This window comes from Triplophysa rosa, linkage group LG2 (genome assembly GCF_024868665.1).
Source record: "Triplophysa rosa linkage group LG2, Trosa_1v2, whole genome shotgun sequence".
Lineage (NCBI taxonomy): Eukaryota > Metazoa > Chordata > Actinopteri > Cypriniformes > Nemacheilidae > Triplophysa > Triplophysa rosa.
Genome location: NC_079891.1, coordinates 8,468,886 through 8,489,745, shown reverse-complemented (window position 1 = coordinate 8,489,745; position 20,860 = coordinate 8,468,886). Strand labels below are relative to the sequence as shown.

Below are 20,860 nucleotides of genomic sequence, written 5' to 3'. Positions count from 1 at the left end.
GAGTTTTAAAGGGGACTATAAAGCGATCTCCAATTCTTGTACAGATTGTAGATTGTACAGATTATTACTCACAATATTTTAGGGGGGCTAAAATAGAACTTTAGGGGGGCTTTAGCTCCCCTAAAAAGGGCCTAGCAACGCCACTGCTATATGCCCTTTATGCGATGTAAAAATGTAATGTCAAAATATAAATATACATTTGGAAAAACTGGAAACAACTACATCAACTGGTAGAAAATGTCAAAACGTAGAAAAATGTATGTTATGATTGCAGATTTTTACTTAAGTGTGGGAAGATGTGGACAAATATAGAAGCTGATATGATAAGTTGTTATTTTAATTGTCAATGCATTTCAATAAATAGATTAATTATCGCATAACGCATAAAAATCTAATTTCAGCATACATTGCTGCATCGTTTTTGTTAATTGTCACCACTGTTGAGTTTCATCCTCCTCCATGCAGCTTCTTCAAGAACACATCACACATATCTATAGTAAGTTTTGTAAAAAGAAAAACATAAGCATTTTATAGTGAAACAACACACAGTTGAACTTAAGCTTCATGACAATCTGATCATTTGTTTCCTTTGCCCGAAAAAATATCTTTCACACACATTATTTTTTACTTGTACATATATACATAGCTTTACTCTTTATATCTTTATCTTATGTTTATTGTATTGTATTTCTTAGTTTTTTATACCCATAGGCCCTTATTTAAATCATTGTGTACTGTATTCTATTGTGTTATGGTCTCTATGTACTGTTGTTGCTGTTTCTGTGTTCTGGATGCTCCAAAACAAATTCCTTGTATGTGCAAACATACTTGGCAATAAAGCTCTTTCTGATTCTGATTCTGGTTATGCAGTTATACTGTAAGTTATAACTGACAGAGGAAAACTATCACTGGAGTTAAAAAGCCAAGTTCCCAACTAAAGGAAACACTAAACACCATAATGTCTTCAAACTAAACTCAATAAAACATCTGACTCTTCTGATGTCTTGGAGTCTTTACTAATGAGCTGATAAGTTTTAATAGGTGTGTTTGATTAGAGAGATATGGATAATGTGCAGTGCACAACTATACTTTTGCAGATTTACAATATACAAAACTGTAGAGAAAGAATCTCATGTTAGGTCACTAATGCACATCTGTTCAATTAATACAGACATGAACTTTTATCAGTTTATCAACAAACAACAGCACAACATCAGGTGGTAACCATGTCCCCTATCAAAAATAACACAAGAAATATGTTTAAAAGCATCAATGTTATACCCACTGTACTGCTGTTGTTCTAAGTGATAGTTCAGCCAAAAATGAAAATTCTGTCATCATTTCCTCACCTTCTTGTCATTTCAAACTTTTCTTGCCTTATTTCCCTTTTCATTTTGCTCAAGGTCTATTAACAAGCTTCTTATTGCCTGCCAACAATAAATCACCTTTTCACAATACGCTTTTATTCATCAGGTTTGTTTGAAAGGCTGATAGATTTCTATTGCAATCACTTTTTAGTCACAAACCAATCAAACACAGCAAAATCGCCAATGTTAAAAAAGGTCAAATTAACACTCAAAGCGTATATATAATCCACGCATGTGGATTATATATGATCAAGAGTGTTAATTTGACCTTTTTTAAGATTGGCAATTTTGCTGTGAAGAGATTGACATTTAACGTTTAATTGCACTCCAGTTAAATAAGTGCCATCAAAAGAGCAAATATATTCACATCCTTTTAATTGTAATAATAATAGAATCAATATTATAAAATGGTCAGTTCTGGTCCTTGATTCTGATTGGTTGAGCCACAATCTAATCCATTATAAAATACCCGATTTGTACTTTGTAATAGCCTAAGTTTCACTGTTCCACTGTTGCTGCATTCTTGGCCTTGCTACACATATGGAATAAACATTTTACAAAAGCAAAATCCGCTTCACGTCATTCCTAACAATGCCCCTTAGGTGTTATAAAATGCATTGTAACCAACTGCTTCGCTGGGTTTATGTAAAACTGCACAAAAATAAACATATACATATAAACATGGGTCGTGGAAAAGTCAAATGTTGGGGATGTTGTGGGTGGTTGCTATGGCGATACTATAAGGTTGGTAATGTTTCCAGTGGGTTTTGATGCTTATGCAGTTGCTAGGTAGTTTATAGGGTGTACCCGGTGATTGTTTACTCGCAGTGGTTCCCAAATCCAGTCCTCTGGACCCGTCCCAGAATGTTTTGGATCTCTCCTTATAAAACCCCTTACTCAACTCATCAGCTGGTTAGTGTGTTAATTAGGGAGACATCTCAAGCATTGGTAGAAGGTTGATGATTGAGTCAGGTGTTTTATATAAAGAGAGATCTAACACATTCTGGGAGGGGGGTCACGAGGTCTGGATTTGGGAACTGGTTTACTGGTCCAAGTTGAAATGGCCCAGTGATAGGTTTCTACATCTAAGACCATATGCTGTACTCTAAAATGATAGCTCACCTAAAAAGAGAAATTCATTTAACTCACCCTTGTGTCATTCCAAACCTGTATGACTGTTTTTCTGCAGAAAACAATAACTAATTTTGAGGAACATTGGTAACAAACATCATTGGCCCCCATTGACTTCTGTTGTACGGACACAAAACCACTGATACATTCTTTTGTGTTTCACAGAAGAAAGAATTACATACAGGTTTTGAATGACATGAGTGTGAATAAATCATTTCTGTGTAATAAGCGATATCAGTATTATACTGATAAAAGTCCATCTAATTATATACACACATTTTGTTTTACAATCTGAATTTTTTTACCTAATTCAATGACAGCGCTGACAGATAAACAGAAAAAAGCAATTATGCAAACAAGGCAGACCTTGAGACAAGAGCAAACAGGGAGCCCAGTTGGCAGAGCAAGATGTGTTGCTCAGGTGTACTGTCAAGCGTTGGGAAAAGCAATTTGAATGTATGTGTTTATGTGAATGAATGCATGTGTGTGTTTGGGCTTGCGATTAGGTGTGTGCGTGCATGTGCTCGCATACACTTATGATGATGTTCTGTTCCGATTCTAAGCTGCTGGTGCAGCAAGGGATCTTAAAAGGATTCATCCTGTCTCTCTCATTATAAATCATCAATGAGCTGTGATTTCCTCCTCAAAAAGCCTTTACTCTCTCTTTCTTCCTTTTTCCCAACCACTCCCATATCTCTTTATGACATGCTAATTTTAATGGTAGCTGGTAAAGGGCAAAGCTAATTATGTCAGGATAAGGTTCACATGTTGCGGCTGTGTCGTGACTGAAGACTCCAGATGACTTTGGTCTAACATGCAGTTTTTATTTTATGTGGATATAAATTCTTTGAGATCCCAGTAAATGAATAAACCCACAAATAGACAAAATATTGCATGTTTTTATGGTTGCCCTTAAAGTGCCCTAAAATGCCCTTGTAAAGGTAAAAGGGGTGAACATGCTATTATAAAACAGTTCCAGGGGGGGAAGTATTACTATTAAAAAGACATCAGTTCATTTCTGAAACTGGATCTAGGAGTCTAGGACTGGTTAAGGTTTTTAAGTGTGTTTCGAAATGACGCAGGTGCTTTAAGGTCAGAAGGGAGTCTGTGCATAGAGTGCAATTACAAAGTACACTAACATCTGCAGACACTGTTACAGCTCCTGTGGAGTGTGGCGAGAACAGAGAACGTCACAGATTTTTACCACCTGAAATATCACTTTGAGAGACATCCTGTTTCCTAGGTGCTGGGGTAGTTTATGGAAACATCCCCCTAGTTATAACGATGATAGCTAGTTTGGGTGATGATTAGTTCTTATGCATGCTTTATTCATTAAGCTATTATTAGTATTGCTGTGCAACACCCATTGTTTTTCTTGTTGCATAGCAACATTCTGGTACTGTTAGATGTTACTTGTTAGGGACTATGTCTTAAAAAATAACAAACACGTGTCTTTAATTATTTTAATTATATGGAACTGCAATACGGCAATCAAGGCTGTGCCATACTGTTAATGCAGCCATGGCTGTAAGGGGATGCAGGTACTCTGTATCACATCAATTATCCCTCAGCTGTGATATATTCACAATATGGCACAGCCTTGATTGCAATTTATTTAAATAACAGGTGATGGTGCAACACAGTGAAGGGTATATTCCTTTTGTAAGTAGCATTATAAGTTACATTGCCACTGTTAAACCTGATTTGCTTTGTTTCATGACGATTTATTCTCATTCATAACCAACAGTATTGCAAAGCCCTTTTAATAACAAACAATATTTGTTAATCTTTGATGTGGCTATTAAAATCACAATCAATAGCAAAAGTTGTTTTCTCTATATTAGAAAATAATTTTCGTTGGATAATAATACACAAATAGATAACTCTAAGAATAGGAAATCTTAATTATCTGCACTATAAACAAGTAACATTTTCAGAATTCAAACATCTACATTTACAGAAAATAATATACAGAGAACATGTCACTTGTAATTGCTAGACAGAGTATGATCATTCTAAACAAGAGTTTGGACAAATTGGGAAAAGTTTGTGCAGACATGAAGAATCCAGATGAGATCGTTTTAGATAAGCTAACAGACATGGACTAGAAACCACAAAACTTTAAATCTGAAATGTTTATTTACTCCATTTACAAAACCTCACTATTTCTTTTATGTTTGGAGATGTTCCTCTATTGGCCGTTGGGTGGCGCGTTTTCATCTACGTGCTGAGCGTTTGCTGGTAAGCGCGTAGAGGAAAGTATTACAGGCACGCAGGGCTCAACACCTCACAGACCTTCAAACTTTCGCAGCTGAAGTGCGAGCCTTACATCTCTGCCCCTGACCACAACGCGAACGAGCGAATCCAGAGACGGCCTGCTATGAGAATATGTCCGTAAACGAGGTGTACGTGTTCCGGCCGTTTAAACTAATCGCTCTCCTCTGCGTGTTCCTCGCACTTTGCCTGGACGTTGTTGCGCTGTTGAGCCCCGCATGGGTTACGGCGGAGGGCTATGCATTGTCGCTATGGGAGTCATGTAGGGAAATAGAGACCGGCTGGAACTGCATCTCCACCCTCAAGTCTGGTAGGCATAACGTCTATACAACACGCATTATGTTGAAACACTGTTTATATGATGGATTATGGGGTAGTTATAAGTAACGTTAGGTAAATTTGGTGAGTGGAACATTGTTCTGCACTAAAGGAATGAGAACAAAACATTACCAGGAACTTGCAAGAGTATTATTAACAGCACCTTTACAGTGGTAGCCGTAGGAAGTTCAACATTGTTTAACTATAGTAACGGGTTTTTTATTTTTAGGGAAACTATAGTAACCACACATTTACCATGGTCCCACAAACCGTATGACCATGGTATTTGTAGGATTAAAGGAAAAGTAATCAACCCGTACGTCAAAAAAACTGTTTTAGTTCTTCACCTCCACTAAAATAAAAACCAGTTTACTTTCTAAAGGGTGTACGCGTGCTTGCCATAACAGAAGTCGATTTCAGGGCATTCAAAGCGATGCTTGTATTTGTTTACCAGCTACACGTGAAAACCTTTCAACATACATGGTTGAACAGCGGAAGAGCAACAGCTGGGAAAATATGTATTTCCAGGAACTCCAAATATGGCCAATAACAAGTCCATTTTGTGGAGTGATCCCTTTTCTACTCCAAATATGACTGTTTAATAGTGAGAAATGTGTCGAATTTACGGTGTTTTTCTGTGAATACTACGGACCAAACAGTGGGTCATTGTTGACTCTCCTTTTCTCTCACACACACGTTTCCAAACTATTGTGCATTAGCTTCTAGATTTTTCTTGGCTCATTTCAAACGAGTGCAAGCGTTTTCATAATTGAGTCCACCGTGATCCTTTCGAAAGGACAGACGTGTAGCCATTCCGCTATATTTTACACCCTTCTGAGCCGACACGGTTCGTCCATTCATACATTTATTTTCGTATTGATGAGCGATTATTTGCCATCTGTGCTCCCCCACGACCCTCTTGAGCTTTGTGATGGGGGTGGGCGTGTTCTTCGTTGTTGTTGTCTAGCGGGCAGGAATGCTTTTGTTTTCATTCATTTGTTTTGGGGAGGGTGGTTTTGTTTTGGACTGGAACCTAAACGCTATATGATAATTTACTATTGGTGTCATTATTAGGAAATACTTTGTAGGCTGCTGTTTTCCATAGTGTAAATGTGATTGTGGACACAATCACAGTCTAGAAGCAGTCTGCGTGATTAATGATCTGTATTCAAAGTCTTCTGGAGCCTTATAATAGCTTTTTGTAAGAAACAGACTGCCACAAATTTCTTTCACAGTTGCGCTCAATTAAAATCAGCTTGATTCTCATTGACATCAAAGTCAAACCTGTCATCATGATGTGCTGTTTCAGGTGAACACAAGCGAGACACTTAGGTAGATTTTCATTTTCACAATTTTCATTAAGAACGTATTGTTTTTGGCTGTTCCTCACTAAAAGCTTTAGATAGAAGCAGGTTTAGATTTTTTTCCTCAACCAAGGGGCCTCAGACAAACTTGGGCTGACCTAAAATAGGACAAAACAAGCATTAACATGAATTTCTGTTATGCCAAGCTGTAGAATGTTTAATTTATTGAGTAAAGATTGAAGGTTGTGTTTCCCAAATTTTCCATGTAACTTCGAATCAAGACAATGCATTTCGGTGGACCCACAAGATCAATCAAATACTGCGTGCATAAACCAACATCAGTGAATAGCTTTGTAAGCAGTGTAGCAAAAGGCAAGAGGCTTTTCTGTTTTTGTACTGCTGTGGTGCAGTTTGGTCCCTGGCATGTCTTAAAACAGTTCTGTGAAATCTCTGTTACATTCTCTCTATCTGGCTCTCTCGTTGTCCTGCTGGCACACTATGTTGAGAGAGATGGCAATCTCTAAAGAATCACACAGCAGCTTCTGATGATAATGAGGCTAGCTCACTCCACCCTGAGATGTTTTCTGTGGGAATACGAGAGTATGGCTTTATACTATATATATTCTCTCTATCATTTTTATCATTTATGTATCTCTCTGTACAGATCTGTCCTAAGGGAGAGCTGGAAGACAGACTCTCAGACTGTTAGTCTTGTGTGTATTGTGAGACAGAGATAAGAGGCTTCCACACACACTCTGCTGATGCTTATTAGGGCTTCGGTATACACTTCAAGTCAAATAATAGAACAAATGTGTGTGATGTCATTTGAACAAAATCTGGACAAAGCAGAGGGGTTTTTGAGTCTCTGTGGTTTAAAAATCACAACCCATTATGTGATTGGTTTTAACCACTACCGTTTCATCCCAGAGAGAAAAACTAAGAAATTCACAATCACTTTATTGAGGCCTATGAACTAAAACTATATCTGTGAAAATGTTTTCAGTGACTAAAATAAAGACTGTGTGGTCTGTGAGATGTGTAGTCTGATATAATTATTCTCATAAGCTATTTGACTATATGTCAGAAATGGGCATTAGGTAGACATGTAAACATCGAATCAAATTTGCTTTTTGAACGGAAGGTTTTTTTGTCAAGTGAAATGAAGAATGAAATCAGTGACTTCACACTGATTGAATACACAAACAACAAAGTGATTACAACAAGTTATGAGACAGCTGTTTTTGTGACAGCTATAAAGAAATAAATCTAGTGCGTAGTTCATATTTTTAGTTAATAAAGTTGGCCTCAAACAAATGACCCGAATATACTGTATTTAAAACATGCAAAAAGAACGGGCCAAAGGCCTGAGTGGATATGGTGCTAAATCATAAATGCTCCGGATTGTTAGAGTGAGTTACAATTTGATGCTAAATGTTGCATTAATGGCACCTTTATAGCACATTTCATTTTCAGCAAGTGTTGCAGCCCTGTCATTATGAATTTGACAAATAAAACTTTGCTGGTATTAGTTTAGGTATCTAAAATGTGTAATTGCAGGCATAGGCAGATGGAGCAGTTTAGGTATGTTAAGATGAATTGTAAACTATTCTGAGACTTAAAAACTACATCCTGTAGATTTAATCATGTCTTACAGAAAGTCATGACATTTTTTTCATTTAATATTATAAGTCCCAATTGATCTGGGGGAGGGCATTCTGTGTGTTTGCTTGTTCTCCCCCTATTGCTGTGAGTTTTCTGGTTTTTCAGTAAAAGGACAAGGTCAGGTGAATCTAGAGACCTATAGACTTCAGAGCATGAATGTGTTTCTCTGTCTGTGTCCATTAGCTCTGTGTTGGATGGGTCTGTTAAATATACACACTTAACTCTGTTAGATGACCTTTACACATCAACTCAAGACATACATTGTGGTCTAAAAGGGATAGTTCACCCAAAAATGAAAATTCTTTCATCATTTACTCACCCTCAGATTGTTCCAAACCTGTATACATTTCTTTGTTCTGCTAAACACAAAGGAAGAATTGGAAGAATGTCAGTAACCAAGCAGATCTCATACCCCATTGACTGCAATTGCATTTATTTTCCCTACTATGGCAGTAAATGGGGGATAAAATTTGTTTTGTTACTGACATTCTTCCAAATATCTTTCTCGGTGTTCATCAGAAGAAATTTATACAGGTTTGAATGATGACAGAATTTTCATTTTTGGGGTGAACTATCACTTTAAGGCCAGTTCACACTGATCCAGCAAATCAGTATGAATCCAGCTTTAGACATTGTGTAAATGCATATAAATGTGCCTAATTGTTTCGTGAGTAGAATTGTAATTAGAAAGTATGAATATTATCATGAATTTAAAACTTAATATTACAAGCTTATTTAGTGAAGTCAAAGTAAAAAAAACTTCTTAATTTGAAAACTTCTCAGCTTTTTAGACATAATTCAATCATGTGCATTGCTGTTTTCAGATACTTAAATTAGTACGTACAAATACTCAAACATTTCAAAATATTTCAATATTTAAAATATTTTGTAATTACTTCTATAGTTAAGGGTTAAAGTAAAAAGTCATCATATGTTATATTTAAATAGCAAATACAATAGTTGACATTACAGTAGGTTGACATAATGCATTCAAAATGACAAAAATCATTAGAGAAGGACCAATGTGCAATTAATGAATATTATGCAAGTAATATCATATATTGAATGAAACAACAAACCCTGTGCAGACACAATGAGAAAAAAATCCATGAGCTTTTTTCTCCCTATAGACATGCATAACTTGCAAGGATAATGCGACCAAAACTGTAAAAAGTAAAATAAAAGTAACCTGCTTTGTACCTGCAAAACAGAAAAATCACAGTTTCAAACTGTTTCCACCTTTTCACACCTGGTAATGGGTCGTACTTCTGGAATTTTTGTCTCTCCCTCATTGGAAGAGTTCAATAAATGACATCTATTGGGGTCTTGTAGTGCAAAAGTTTGCACATTTTGAGAAATATTGATGGATTCTTGTGGCTGAATTATGCAATTACTGTAGAGGAACATTCAGCATAATAGCAGACTCATAAGTGTGTTATATCCAAGTCAGAGAGGTGACCATATGTTAATATAAAACAACAGAAGTTGACCGATAGGTCATTAATCTGTCGTATCCTTCCAGTGTCAAATATGGACAACAGGATACATAAAGCAGAGTGGTCTGGATGAAAAACAATTTAAAGTGCTGATATACAGTATGGCCAGAACAGCCACAGGATATTAGTGTTTCACGCTGATCTTACAAACTCCTACAAATAAGTTTGTTAGTGTTTGTCAGAGAATTAGCCTTAAGAAAATAATGTTTGTATTAATGATGTGAGAGAAATTAAATAACTACATTTTCATTTTGGCTAAACAATCATTTTATATTTGTTTTACGAAACTAGCTGTAATCTGAAGACAATCAAATGACGAGATTCCAAACAGGCATCTGATATTGCAGTAATGAGCATAGATGATTAATTAATTAATAAAAAAGATCAGCAAAGTTTTATTTAATCTCTCTAAAGCAACTCAAAACTCTGTTTACTTAGTTGTTTTTCTTTTTACTTTACTGTTTTTGTGGAAAACTGGCCTCAATGAATAATCAATTACATAGATCCCTTGGGAATTAAGCTCTTTTTTCTCTCTCTCTCTCTCTCTCTCTCTCTCTCTCTCTCTCTCTCTCTCTCTCCCTCACTCTCTTACACACACGCATATATACTCATGATTTGCTGTCGTGACTGATGGTGTTTGTGTTCACGGTTGTATTGCGCTCATTGCTGCCTCACTGCTCTTTTTGGCACAGCTCATTAAAAACACAGCACCCATGAGGCCACAGTGAACGAAAAAAGTGATTGGATATATAAGAGTGTGTTTGAGGCAGAGTTATTATAGTTTTCATTTTAGTTTTATTTATTTTATTTTTTTTAAATTAGCTTTTATTTTTAGATCTTTAGTTTTTATGTTAATTTTAGTTAAAGTTTTAGCAATTTTGGTATATGCTTTTGTCATTTTATGATTTATTTGTTTATTTTTTATGTTGCTATATAATATTAATTAATTATATATAATAATTAATATAATATATAATATTAATTAATTATATAATATTCTATTTTAGTTTTATTTCAGTTTATGTTTATTATTATAATTTTAGTGCTTTAAACTTATTTCAATTTATTTTTGATGCAACATTTCAATTTTTCCTTTAGTTAAGTTTTTCCCCATAATTTGTAGGTCAATATTTTATTTGATTTCAATGAACAGGGCCGTTTTCAAAGTTTTAATTTTAGTAAACTAAAATAATCTTGGTTTGAGGTAAGGTTTATGCATGTGTTTTTGTGTAGGAGAAACACACAATCCTTAATAGTAAATTACCCCATCATTTTATCCTTTCTTGCCTTAATTGGGGCAAGTAAAGTGGGATTAGCCTCCAGTAGAATTATGTATTAAAAACCATCTGAAATAGTGTGTGTGTGAGAGAGATGGTAAAAGCTTTGTGTCAGGCATTTAGTGTGATAAAACTCTTCTTTAATCAGCATTTTTATGCTAAATCAGCAGTTCAGCATTCTTCCCAGAGCAGCATGAGCCTGGCAGCAGAAATCATTGCAATCTGCATCGTGTTTTTCACACTTGGTTTTATGTTTGGTCTGAACATGAGTTTGATCGCACCCCCCTCTTCCTGCTACTTTTGTATTTTTGTATTTAGAACCACGTTATACACTGCCCATCCAAACAAAAGTCACCACCTGGATTTAACTAAGCAAATAGGTAAGAGCCTCCCATTGGATTGGAGGTCTATTGGGCAACGTTATGTGCCCAAAGAATGAGGTCAGGTGACTACTTGAATATACTGAATGACCAGGTTATTCCGTCAATGGGTTCTTTCTTCCCTGATGGCATAGGCATATTCCAAGATGACAATGCCAGGATTCATCAGGCTCAAATTGTGAAAGAGTGGTTCAGGGAGCATGAGACATCATTTTCACACATTGATTGGCCACCACAGAGTCCAGGGCCCGGTTGCATAAAGCACCTTAAGTTTTTCCCTTAAGTATGACACTTAAGGGGTGATTTTCCTTTACCAAAGACAATAGGAGAATAACTTAAGTAAAACTTAAGGTATACTTAAGGACACACTTAAGGGAAAATTACACTTAATGTGCTTTATGCAACCGGGCCCAGACCTTTACCCCATTGAGAATCTTTGGGATGTGCTGGAGAAGACTGCGCAGCAGTCGGACTTTCCCATCATCAATACAAGATCTTTGCGAAAAATTAATGCAACTCTAAACGGGAAAAATGGACATTGTAGAAGCTTATCGGAACGATGCCACTGCGAATGCATTCCGTAATCAAAGCTAAAGGCGGTTCAATTAAATATTAGAGTGTGACTTTTATTTCGGACGGGCAGTGTATTTACGTCATGGGTCAGCATGGTCAAGTCGACTAGTCAATAGTGAGGCTGTTCGTTATATTGTGGGTGTTTTAATATTTTCAGTGGAATTGTTTTAATTCTGAAACCATGCTGTGTTTTAGCTGTGAAACTGATCTCAGAGTACAGGATTCTCTGCCAGATTTTACCATGATTTTCACCTCCAGAGAATCTTTGATAAAACGCGTCCATGACCTCGAACTAGGGCTGAAACGATTCCTCGAGTAATTCGAATTCAAAAAATCATTGAGGCAATTTTTGTTGCCTCGAAGCTTTGTTTAATCCATTTAACTACAGTACACACGGAGCGCTGCGTTTCCCCACGGACCGTTATTACTGACGCACAGCCGCTAAACTCTATTCATGTTACAGGGCTCTCAAGTCTCTCGCATTCACCGTGAGACACACGCATTTTAGTCTGTTCACACGCTCACACGTATTTCTATTGCTGATAAATAACTGATAGCTTATTGAAATGGTGAACTGCTATTTTACTTAGTTTTAGTCTATTTTGCGAGTGAAACTTGTTTTCCGGTTGCATTGAGTCCATCAAACTAGATGCAGACTAATGTTAGTGGATGCCGAATCATGTTATTTACACATGCCATCTGGCTGTCTGAGTGAATAGACTGCACTTTATGAGGACATGAACTTCATCTCCAGAGTTGCTCTGAGAGTTTATTTCAGAACATTTTACTGAGTGAAGCTAACACTAAAAAATAAGCGACTTCCGACGACCTGCCAAAATAAAAGTCCGGTTAACTCGGTATTTTTATGTGGACAAATATATTACTATTTAATATTAAAAAAAGAAACTAAAACTAACTTAGATAAACTAAATGCATCATGCATAAGCTGAAGATAGTTGTTTACCTTTGAAATGATTCTTTCTATTTTTATTAATGTTTCATAATTATACATTTGTATTAGGCCTATATTGCATTTTGAATGTAATATGGCAATGGAATGTACTAAATGGGTTTAGTTTTCACAGATATGAATGTATGCAATTTCAGCAATAAATATGTTAATTTTTCTAAAAAGGAAACAAATTAGTTGTTCATTTTAAGAGACCCGTCTTATTTTCTCTCGTATATTTAGTATTGCTCTTTAATAAAGAAAAAGTACTTATTATCCGAATACCCGATTAATCGACGGAAAATCAGTAGAACACTCGATTACTAAAATAATCGATAGCTGCAGCCCTACCTCGAACGGTTCAAATGGTCGGTCCAGATTATCACGTAATGTGAGGCATTCACAGATCAATATCCAGTGTTTACCACACATTGACTTTACTTGGATGGGCATTTAGGCAGTTGGTATGCACACCTTCAGAATTCCCACTTCAAGAGCTCTGACTTTCAAAGTGAGTTGGGCACATAGGTGCAGTTGGTCATAGACAGTAGATGACTGATAATAATGCTGTAACTGATAGTAAAAATGTAAATAAACTTTGGTTTCTTGCACAGATCGATCAGTTCGCTTTATGAGACAATCATGAGCTAACGCAATAACTTTTGTGTTGCCTGTATCTTTTCAACTTTTAAAAACATGATAGAGTTCCATATTGATCACCAATGACCAGTTTCAGCTTGTTATAGTGAAGAAACAATGTCAATGCCCGAGGGTGTGTAAATAAATAGAAATGTACAGTGGCAAGAAAAAGTATGTGAACCTTTTGGAATTTCATGGTTTTCTGAATAAATTTGTCATAAAATGTGATATGATCTTCATCTAAGTCAAAAGGTTCACATACTTTTTCTTGCCACTGTACAGGGCTCTAGACTAACTTTTTGCACTGGTTGCACTGGTTGCACTGGTGCGCCTAACTTTTTTTCTTAGGTGCACCAGCACAAAAGTTAGGAGCACCCAAAATTTCGACCGCATCGCATTTAACAGTTTTACAAGTTCACTTTTTTTTAAAAAATCTCTGTCCATATAGGCAATATTGACTTGTAAATGGTTAACTAACAATCTGGTCAACATAAAGTTCTTTATTTGAAGCACAATTCTACAAGAAAGCAGGGCTCTAGAGTGTAGACTAACACTTGAGAGAGGTGGCACTGGTGCTACCAAGTTATTCAGTTGGTGGCAACAGCCCTTAATTTGATAGCACCAGAGTCGTGGGGTGAGGTAAGAAAAAATAATCACTAAAACTTCATTAAAATGTGTTTAATACATTAATAAATGAATTAGAAATTAATACAAATCATTGTTTATGATTGAATTATTTTTATTGTATATGTAAACTCTCTTTCAATACTTTACCATATTTAAAGCACATCTTTCTTAAATGTACAGTGCGGGATGTTTTGTATGATCTATTAACAGAAATGCAATATAACATACAAAACTGTGTCTTTAGATGTGTATAAAAACCTTACGTAATGAAAAGTTATGTTTTTATTACCTTAGAATAAACCAGTTGTATCTACATAGGGAGCGGGCCTATCTACATCGAATTTGTTATGTTGCGCAGCCATGTTTTGTACAGTAAGCTCTAACGGACAAACAGCTCTACAGAGCGCGTTTCGTATATGTTGGTCTTCTTTGTGTGTTTTTTTTAGATGCAGCTTGCGTCATCACTGAGTTGAAGACGCACAAAGTAGTAAGTCGTAGTACGGAGAGGAGGAGGAGTAGTCGTCGTCTAGCTGAAGCAATTGATTGTTCTGTCTTAGAAGTTTTGATAAAATGGAGGACCATGCGTATTGTGCACAAGCGCCGACAGAGCGTGAATCTCCGTCGTCAAAGAAGCGCAAACGTGATGCTGCCAGACGAATTAGAGACAAACGGCGGCAGAAATCCAGGATAAACATCGGTGTATCTATTACCAGATGGAAGGCACTGTTGAAAGACAAATGTTTTCAAGGCGATGCCTAAGTTGCCTGTTTTCTGCTAGACTGGTAAGATAATTCAACATTTTCAATGTTTCCACTTTTTCAATGTTTACCAAACAACTGTTTTGTTGAAACGGTAACGTTAGCATTTTATAGAAATGACCATATAACCTCCGAATAATAATGTTTTTCCGTTCCTGCGGTACGTACTCCGGTTGTTCCTGACTTTACAAAGGGGGAGACAAACGTCTACTAACTTACACCTAACTGCCTATGTCGCTGTCAGATCAAACGCTTTGAACAGCGTTGCTATTTATGATTAGCTAACTTTAGTTACTTCACTACTCTCAGCGTGTACTAGATAGCATGCAAGAAATATATCTAATTATAGAATTGTAACAGTATCTTTCGCAATAGAATACATGTTAAATGATTAATTACGTTAATATATTGCCTTACCTGCTTGTATCACTACTATCCGCTGTCTCAGTCGACGACATCTTTTTTTACTGTTGCGGCCACCGTCGTAATTCGAAAGGGAGGGGTGGGCAAATGACTCAGAGATTCATTGCAAAACTATAATACAAAGCTAGTGGCCGCTGATTTTCAAGAACTGCGCCTTTAAAGCTACTTTCTTCCTTTATTTGTTGTGAACGACTCCTATAAGAGAACACAATTCCTTTAATATCAGTGAGTGTTTTGGGCCCGTCCGTTGTTGTTTGATGAACATTATAAACAGAGATCTTTATTATGCTGCTGCCCCTTTAAGAGCTCGCGTAATATATTGGAACACTTGTTTTGTTTCCCAACTGTTTGGTCACGAAACTAAATACCTTTACAAGGTTTCTTGTTAATATGGGAATTTTAAAGTTATTTTGTGTTAATATGTCCGTTTCAGAGTAAGAAGGCGTGAAAGAGAACTCCGTTTAGTATTTTGTGCTCTGACTCTCTGGGCGCGCGCATATCTCAAACAACCCGCGAGACCTGAAGGCTTTTAATGATTATTCTTCATGAAAGCTGCATTGATACATGTTTGGCTTCTATCAATAGCGACTTACAAATAAATAGTATTTAGCGTGATGTATAACGTTTTGTATGCTTTGCAGTATTGTTAGAGATCTTTATACAATAGTTTAGTGCATAAAGTTTAAACACATGTTTCCTGCATTAGCTTCACATGCATACAATACTTGCAACACATTTCGTTATCTTTGCTGTTTTGTACCTTAGCAGGGGAAATTCCTGTATTCTTGCATATTTATTTAAGTTGCAAGATTGAGCGCTTCACTCGTCTGCTCTTTCGGTCCTTCGCCTCTTACCCGTAGCCCGCGAATTACGTCTTTGGGGGCGGGGGCACTGATAGATAAGTGAATGGTTGAAGGAGGGGAGACGAAAATATAACATTAACATTTCTGCGCATTAAATTTATAATACGCAAAAATTATATATTGATCAGTTTGACAGTCGCACCGGTGCGACCATTAAGAAAAACTTGTCGCACTGGCAGGAAAATTTGTAGCAAAATGAGACCATTTAGTCGCAGTCTAGCGTGTCAGAGCATTGGTTATGATTTTCGGACGGATCAGGCCTTAACTTAACATTCTTAACGAAAGAGTTGTCAATCGTTCTTTGTCATCTTCTCTCATCATCCGCGGCTACATCCGCGGCCTAGGCTACTCACCTCTCTCTGTCTGACTGCAGCACAGCATTTTCAAATGTACACACACGCACAGGAATATCTGGACCACGGCCAATCAGAGGGGGGTCCGCCCTTCACTATCTCTGATTGGTTTAGACCACGACATGTCCTAATGTGTCTGTTGTTGAACCACAGGGAGACTTTCGCAGAGACTTTTTTTCCCTCGAACGGCTGGTCGCACCGGTGCAACCTCAGATTTTTTTTAGTCGCACCATTGAGAAATTAGGTTGCATGTGCGACCAAATTGGTCGCACTCTAGAGCCCTGCTGTATATATATGTTTTTTATATTTTAGAGGCTTTTTATGCATTATTGGGATAGGATAGTAGAGAGCTGACAGGAAAGCATTAGGTGGACATCGACAAAAGACCTGACAAGAGATGCTGTGTTTTTTACCTGTCAGACTGCACAAAACAGGGTTGGCAAGATGAACTGATTTTAAAAGCATGCATCAGATATTTTAAAATGTACTTATGTATTTATGTTGATTTTGCGTAATTACAAATAACATTTGCACCTTTTTTATGAAAGTTAGACTGAAAGACTGAAGGTACCTGAAATTGTCAAATGGTGTAACAGCCTTTGTTTTAAATGACAAAATTAAAGATTATAGTAGTAAAACCCAAGATGTGGCGTTTTCACTTTGCTAAGTACATAATAGGCTAAATACCCTGATTTGGGGGATTATTTAGGTAAGAGGTGGGAAGTAAGTAAGTATGATTTTCGGACGGATCAGGCCTTCTCACATTATTCACGAAAAAGTTGTCAATCGTTCTTTTTATCTTCTCTCATCACCCGCGGCTACATCCACTTTGTTTAACTGATGGGGCTAGGCTACTCACCTCTCTCTGTCTGACTGCAGCACACGCATTTTCACATGTACACACCAGAGGTTGCGCTAGACTTTTTTATTGTCCGTCATTTTGACTGACAGGCTCGTAAAAATCCGTCATAATCTATTATTACCCGTCACTATGGTGCAAGGTGGCTTTAGGTGGTAATTAGTATGTTCGTGACGTCATCACGTTGTACTTGCGTCTCGGAACTGAATGCCCAATAAAGCCGTTGTTGTTTATATTCATCTATATATTTAATGTTTATGTTCATATGTGATTCGATCTGGGAAAACCTAACACATGGTGCAAATTTATATATTACAGTTTTTGATACCATATTCAAGCCCTTTCCAAATCAGTTTTTATTTTGCTCATACCTTGTGTATGTAACAAAAGTTATGGCTGAGGTCGGCTGAAGCGCTATGATTTTCAGGAATGGAATTTGGAGGAAAATGGGTTTAAAGTTAAGTGATAAAAATAAAAGCACAACAGTCCAGTATCACAAGTAAAAGTCACTTTACAGTGGTAAAAGACTTACTCTAATAACAATTTAATAAAAAAAACATTTCCTAGTGTTGAAGTCTATAAAAATACTGTACAAAACCGTCTGAATAAAACGAAAGAGACTTTTTTTTCTCCCTCGAACGGCTGGTCGCACCGGTCGCACCCATCTGTCTTGTCTTGTTTGTGCCTTGAGGAGCGTCAGGTTGCCGCTCCTTAAGGAGGGGCTTCTGTCATGGTTCTGCCCCATCTTGTCTTGCTTTTCTAGATCTAGTGGCAGAACCATGACAGAACCTTTTGTTTCATGTGGAGAGGGGCATTTTAGCACTGATTGCCTTCCATACTCTCCAGGTCTCGTCATTGTTCCTGCCCTCTTGTTTCCTCATTAGTGATAATTATTAGTTCATGCCCCGCACCTGTCCCCTCTTGATTTATCTCCCTATATATTGACCTCGTGTCTCTTGTCTTGTGCTGGTTCATTGTACTGTCACTTGTTTCATGTGGGTGAGTCCTTGTCTTGTTAGTGTAGTCTTTTTGTAATATATGGTAAATGTTATTTTTTAGTCCTGTCTAGTTTAGTTAGTCCGTGTTCCTGTTTATCTGTCATGTTTATATCTTGTTATTTTACCCCCTCGTGGGTTTTTGTTCTGTTTATTATTTATTAAAGTCTTGTTAACCCCTTACCCGCTGTCTGCACATGGGTCCTCTGTCCGTGTCTCACCTCCCCGTTTCATGACACCTAAATGTTACGTTTGTTCAGTTATGTCAACATTTAATTGATTGCTTTTCTTGTTTCACACCTTGAAAGTCAAACATTCCTATTGGTGTTATGTAAGTGGGGAGATGTGTAGATTGTTGCAATTTGTCAAATAGGGAATAGAGAAGTGTGATGACCATGTTGTTTCCTCACGTCTGTTGGGTTGGAAGTGTTTAGATTGTTGGTTTTTTTGTAGTACCTATTCACACCAGCAAATTAAAGCTCACGTAACACACACAGTTTCTGCCAATCTCATAATAATCTTGAGTACCTATAGAGTAGTATTGCATACATCGTATCTTTGAAGAGTCTTTAGTTTGATCACATTTATAAAAGACAGTTACAGCTGTACGTTTAATTTCGAAAACAGACGACTTCTTGCACGCGTGGGAACTAAAACATGTGCGCACCCATTGCCAACAAAACATAGACATATGACTCTGTTTCATTTACCACGTTCGGATCATGTCCGGCATCTTTTAGCGCTGGGACCGCTCCATCTATCAGTTTCAAACGATCTCCAAATCCAGCGTCATATCCACCGTTTATATAACATTCCTCACCGAAATGTAGTGAACAAACAAACACAGCTGAACTTTGCGAACGCAGTGCTCTCTCTCTCTTGCTCCAGCTGGTTGACATGTGCGCATGCTCCTTCTCCCACTCTCCCTGGTTGACGCGTGCTCTTTCTTCTCGTTCTGGCGGGTTGACGCGTGGGCTTGCTTTTCCGGGAGAATTGTCCAATAAGGAACTAAGAAAAGTTGTTACTTCTGCTCACTGTTGCCCCACGTGGTTGATAAGCGGAATTGTCTGTTTACAGTGTCGTAAAAACTGTCGCAAAGATTTCCTGCTGGCAGCCGACGGATCCAGCGGACCCAGATATGCTATGAAAACAGCGCATAGAATGTATATTTACAGGTGCTGGTCATATAATTAGAATATCATCAAAAAGTTGATTTATTTCACTAATTCCATTCAAAAAGTGAAACTTGTATATTATATTCCTTCATTACACACAGACTGATATATTTCAAATGTTTATTTCTTTTAATTTGATGATTATAACTGACAACTAATGAAAATCCCAAATTCAGTATCTCAGAAAATTAGAATATTACTTAAGACCAATACAAAGAAAGGATTTTTAGAAATCTTGGCCAACTGAAAAGTATGAGCATGTACAGCACTCAATACTTAGTTGGGGCTCCTTTTGCCTGAATTACTGCAGCAATGCGGCGTGGCATGGAGTCGATCAGTCTGTGGCACTGCTCAGGTGTTATGAGAGCCCAGGTTGCTCTGATAGTGGCCTTCAGCTCTTCTGCATCTTTGGGTCTGGCATATCGCATCTTCCTCTTCACAATACACCAGACACACAGATTTTCTATGGGGTTAAGGTCAGGCGAGTTTGCTGGCCAATTAAGAACAGGGATACCATGGTCCTTAAACCAGGTACTGGTAGCTTTGTCACTGTGTGCAGGTGCCAAGCCCTGTTGGAAAATGAAATCTGCATCTCCATAAAGTTGGTCAGCAGCAGGAAGCATCAGAAGCGTCTCGCCTGGGCTAAAGACAAAAATGACTGGACTGCTGCTGAGTGGTCCAAAGTTATGTTCTCTGATGAAAGTAAATTTAGCATTTCCTTTGGACTTTGGAAATCAGGGTCCCAGAGTCTGGAGGAAAAGAGGAGAGGCACAGAATCCACGTTGCTTGACGTCCAGTGTAAAGTTTCCACAGTCAGTGATGGTTTGGGGTGCCATGTCATCTGCTGGTGTTGGTCCACTGTGTTTTCTGAGGTCCAAGGTCAACGCAGCCGTATACCAGGAAGTTTTAGAGCACTTCATGCTTCCTGCTGCTGACCAACTTAATGGAGATGCGGATTTCATTTTCCAACAGGACTTGCACACAGTGCCAAAGCTACCAGTACCTGGTTTAAGGACCAGATAGGTGCATTCCAGGACCTGCCTTTCTCTGAGCCTCGTGTCAATAACAGTTGTTATTTCAGTAACAAGGGCGTTTTCAGGTCTGACACTTACAGGATGTTCGCTTGAATACAATTCCCTCTTATATAACAAAAGCTCGGGTTAAAATTGTGGTCCTAGTTCACTGCACCTTTAAAGTAAAAGTTAGTTTGGCTGTATATTAAAACAGCACATCAAATGCTGTGCTTGTGGTGCACGATATTATCGGCACGCCGATATTATCGCAGATAATGGCTTATAAATTAATTATCGGCATCGGCCCGATAAAGAAAATAACGCCGATATGCCTCGCCGATAGGAAGCTGTAATTAAATCATGCTTGTAAAAGCACCACATTCTTACATTAACTGAGTGTGCAAAGAAATCCATCTCTGCGCCC

At 37.5% G+C, this 20,860-nt stretch overlaps 1 protein-coding gene across 3 annotated transcripts in view; it reads left to right on the top strand.

The window, feature by feature from the left end:
• Window positions 1-4,718: 4,718 nt before the first annotated feature.
• Window positions 4,719-20,860, top strand: part of LOC130545593 (transmembrane protein 47-like) — a 28,926-nt gene continuing 12,784 nt past the window's right edge. Inside the window, exon 1 of one of the 3 annotated variants that reach the window (XM_057320210.1) lies at window positions 4,719-5,082. In XM_057320210.1, coding sequence (XP_057176193.1) covers window positions 4,887-5,082 — 196 coding nt within the window. In that variant the 5' untranslated portion in view covers window positions 4,719-4,886. The remainder of the gene's footprint in view (window positions 5,083-20,860) is intronic. The other 2 variants (XM_057320214.1, XM_057320224.1) reach the window with 2 other exon arrangements.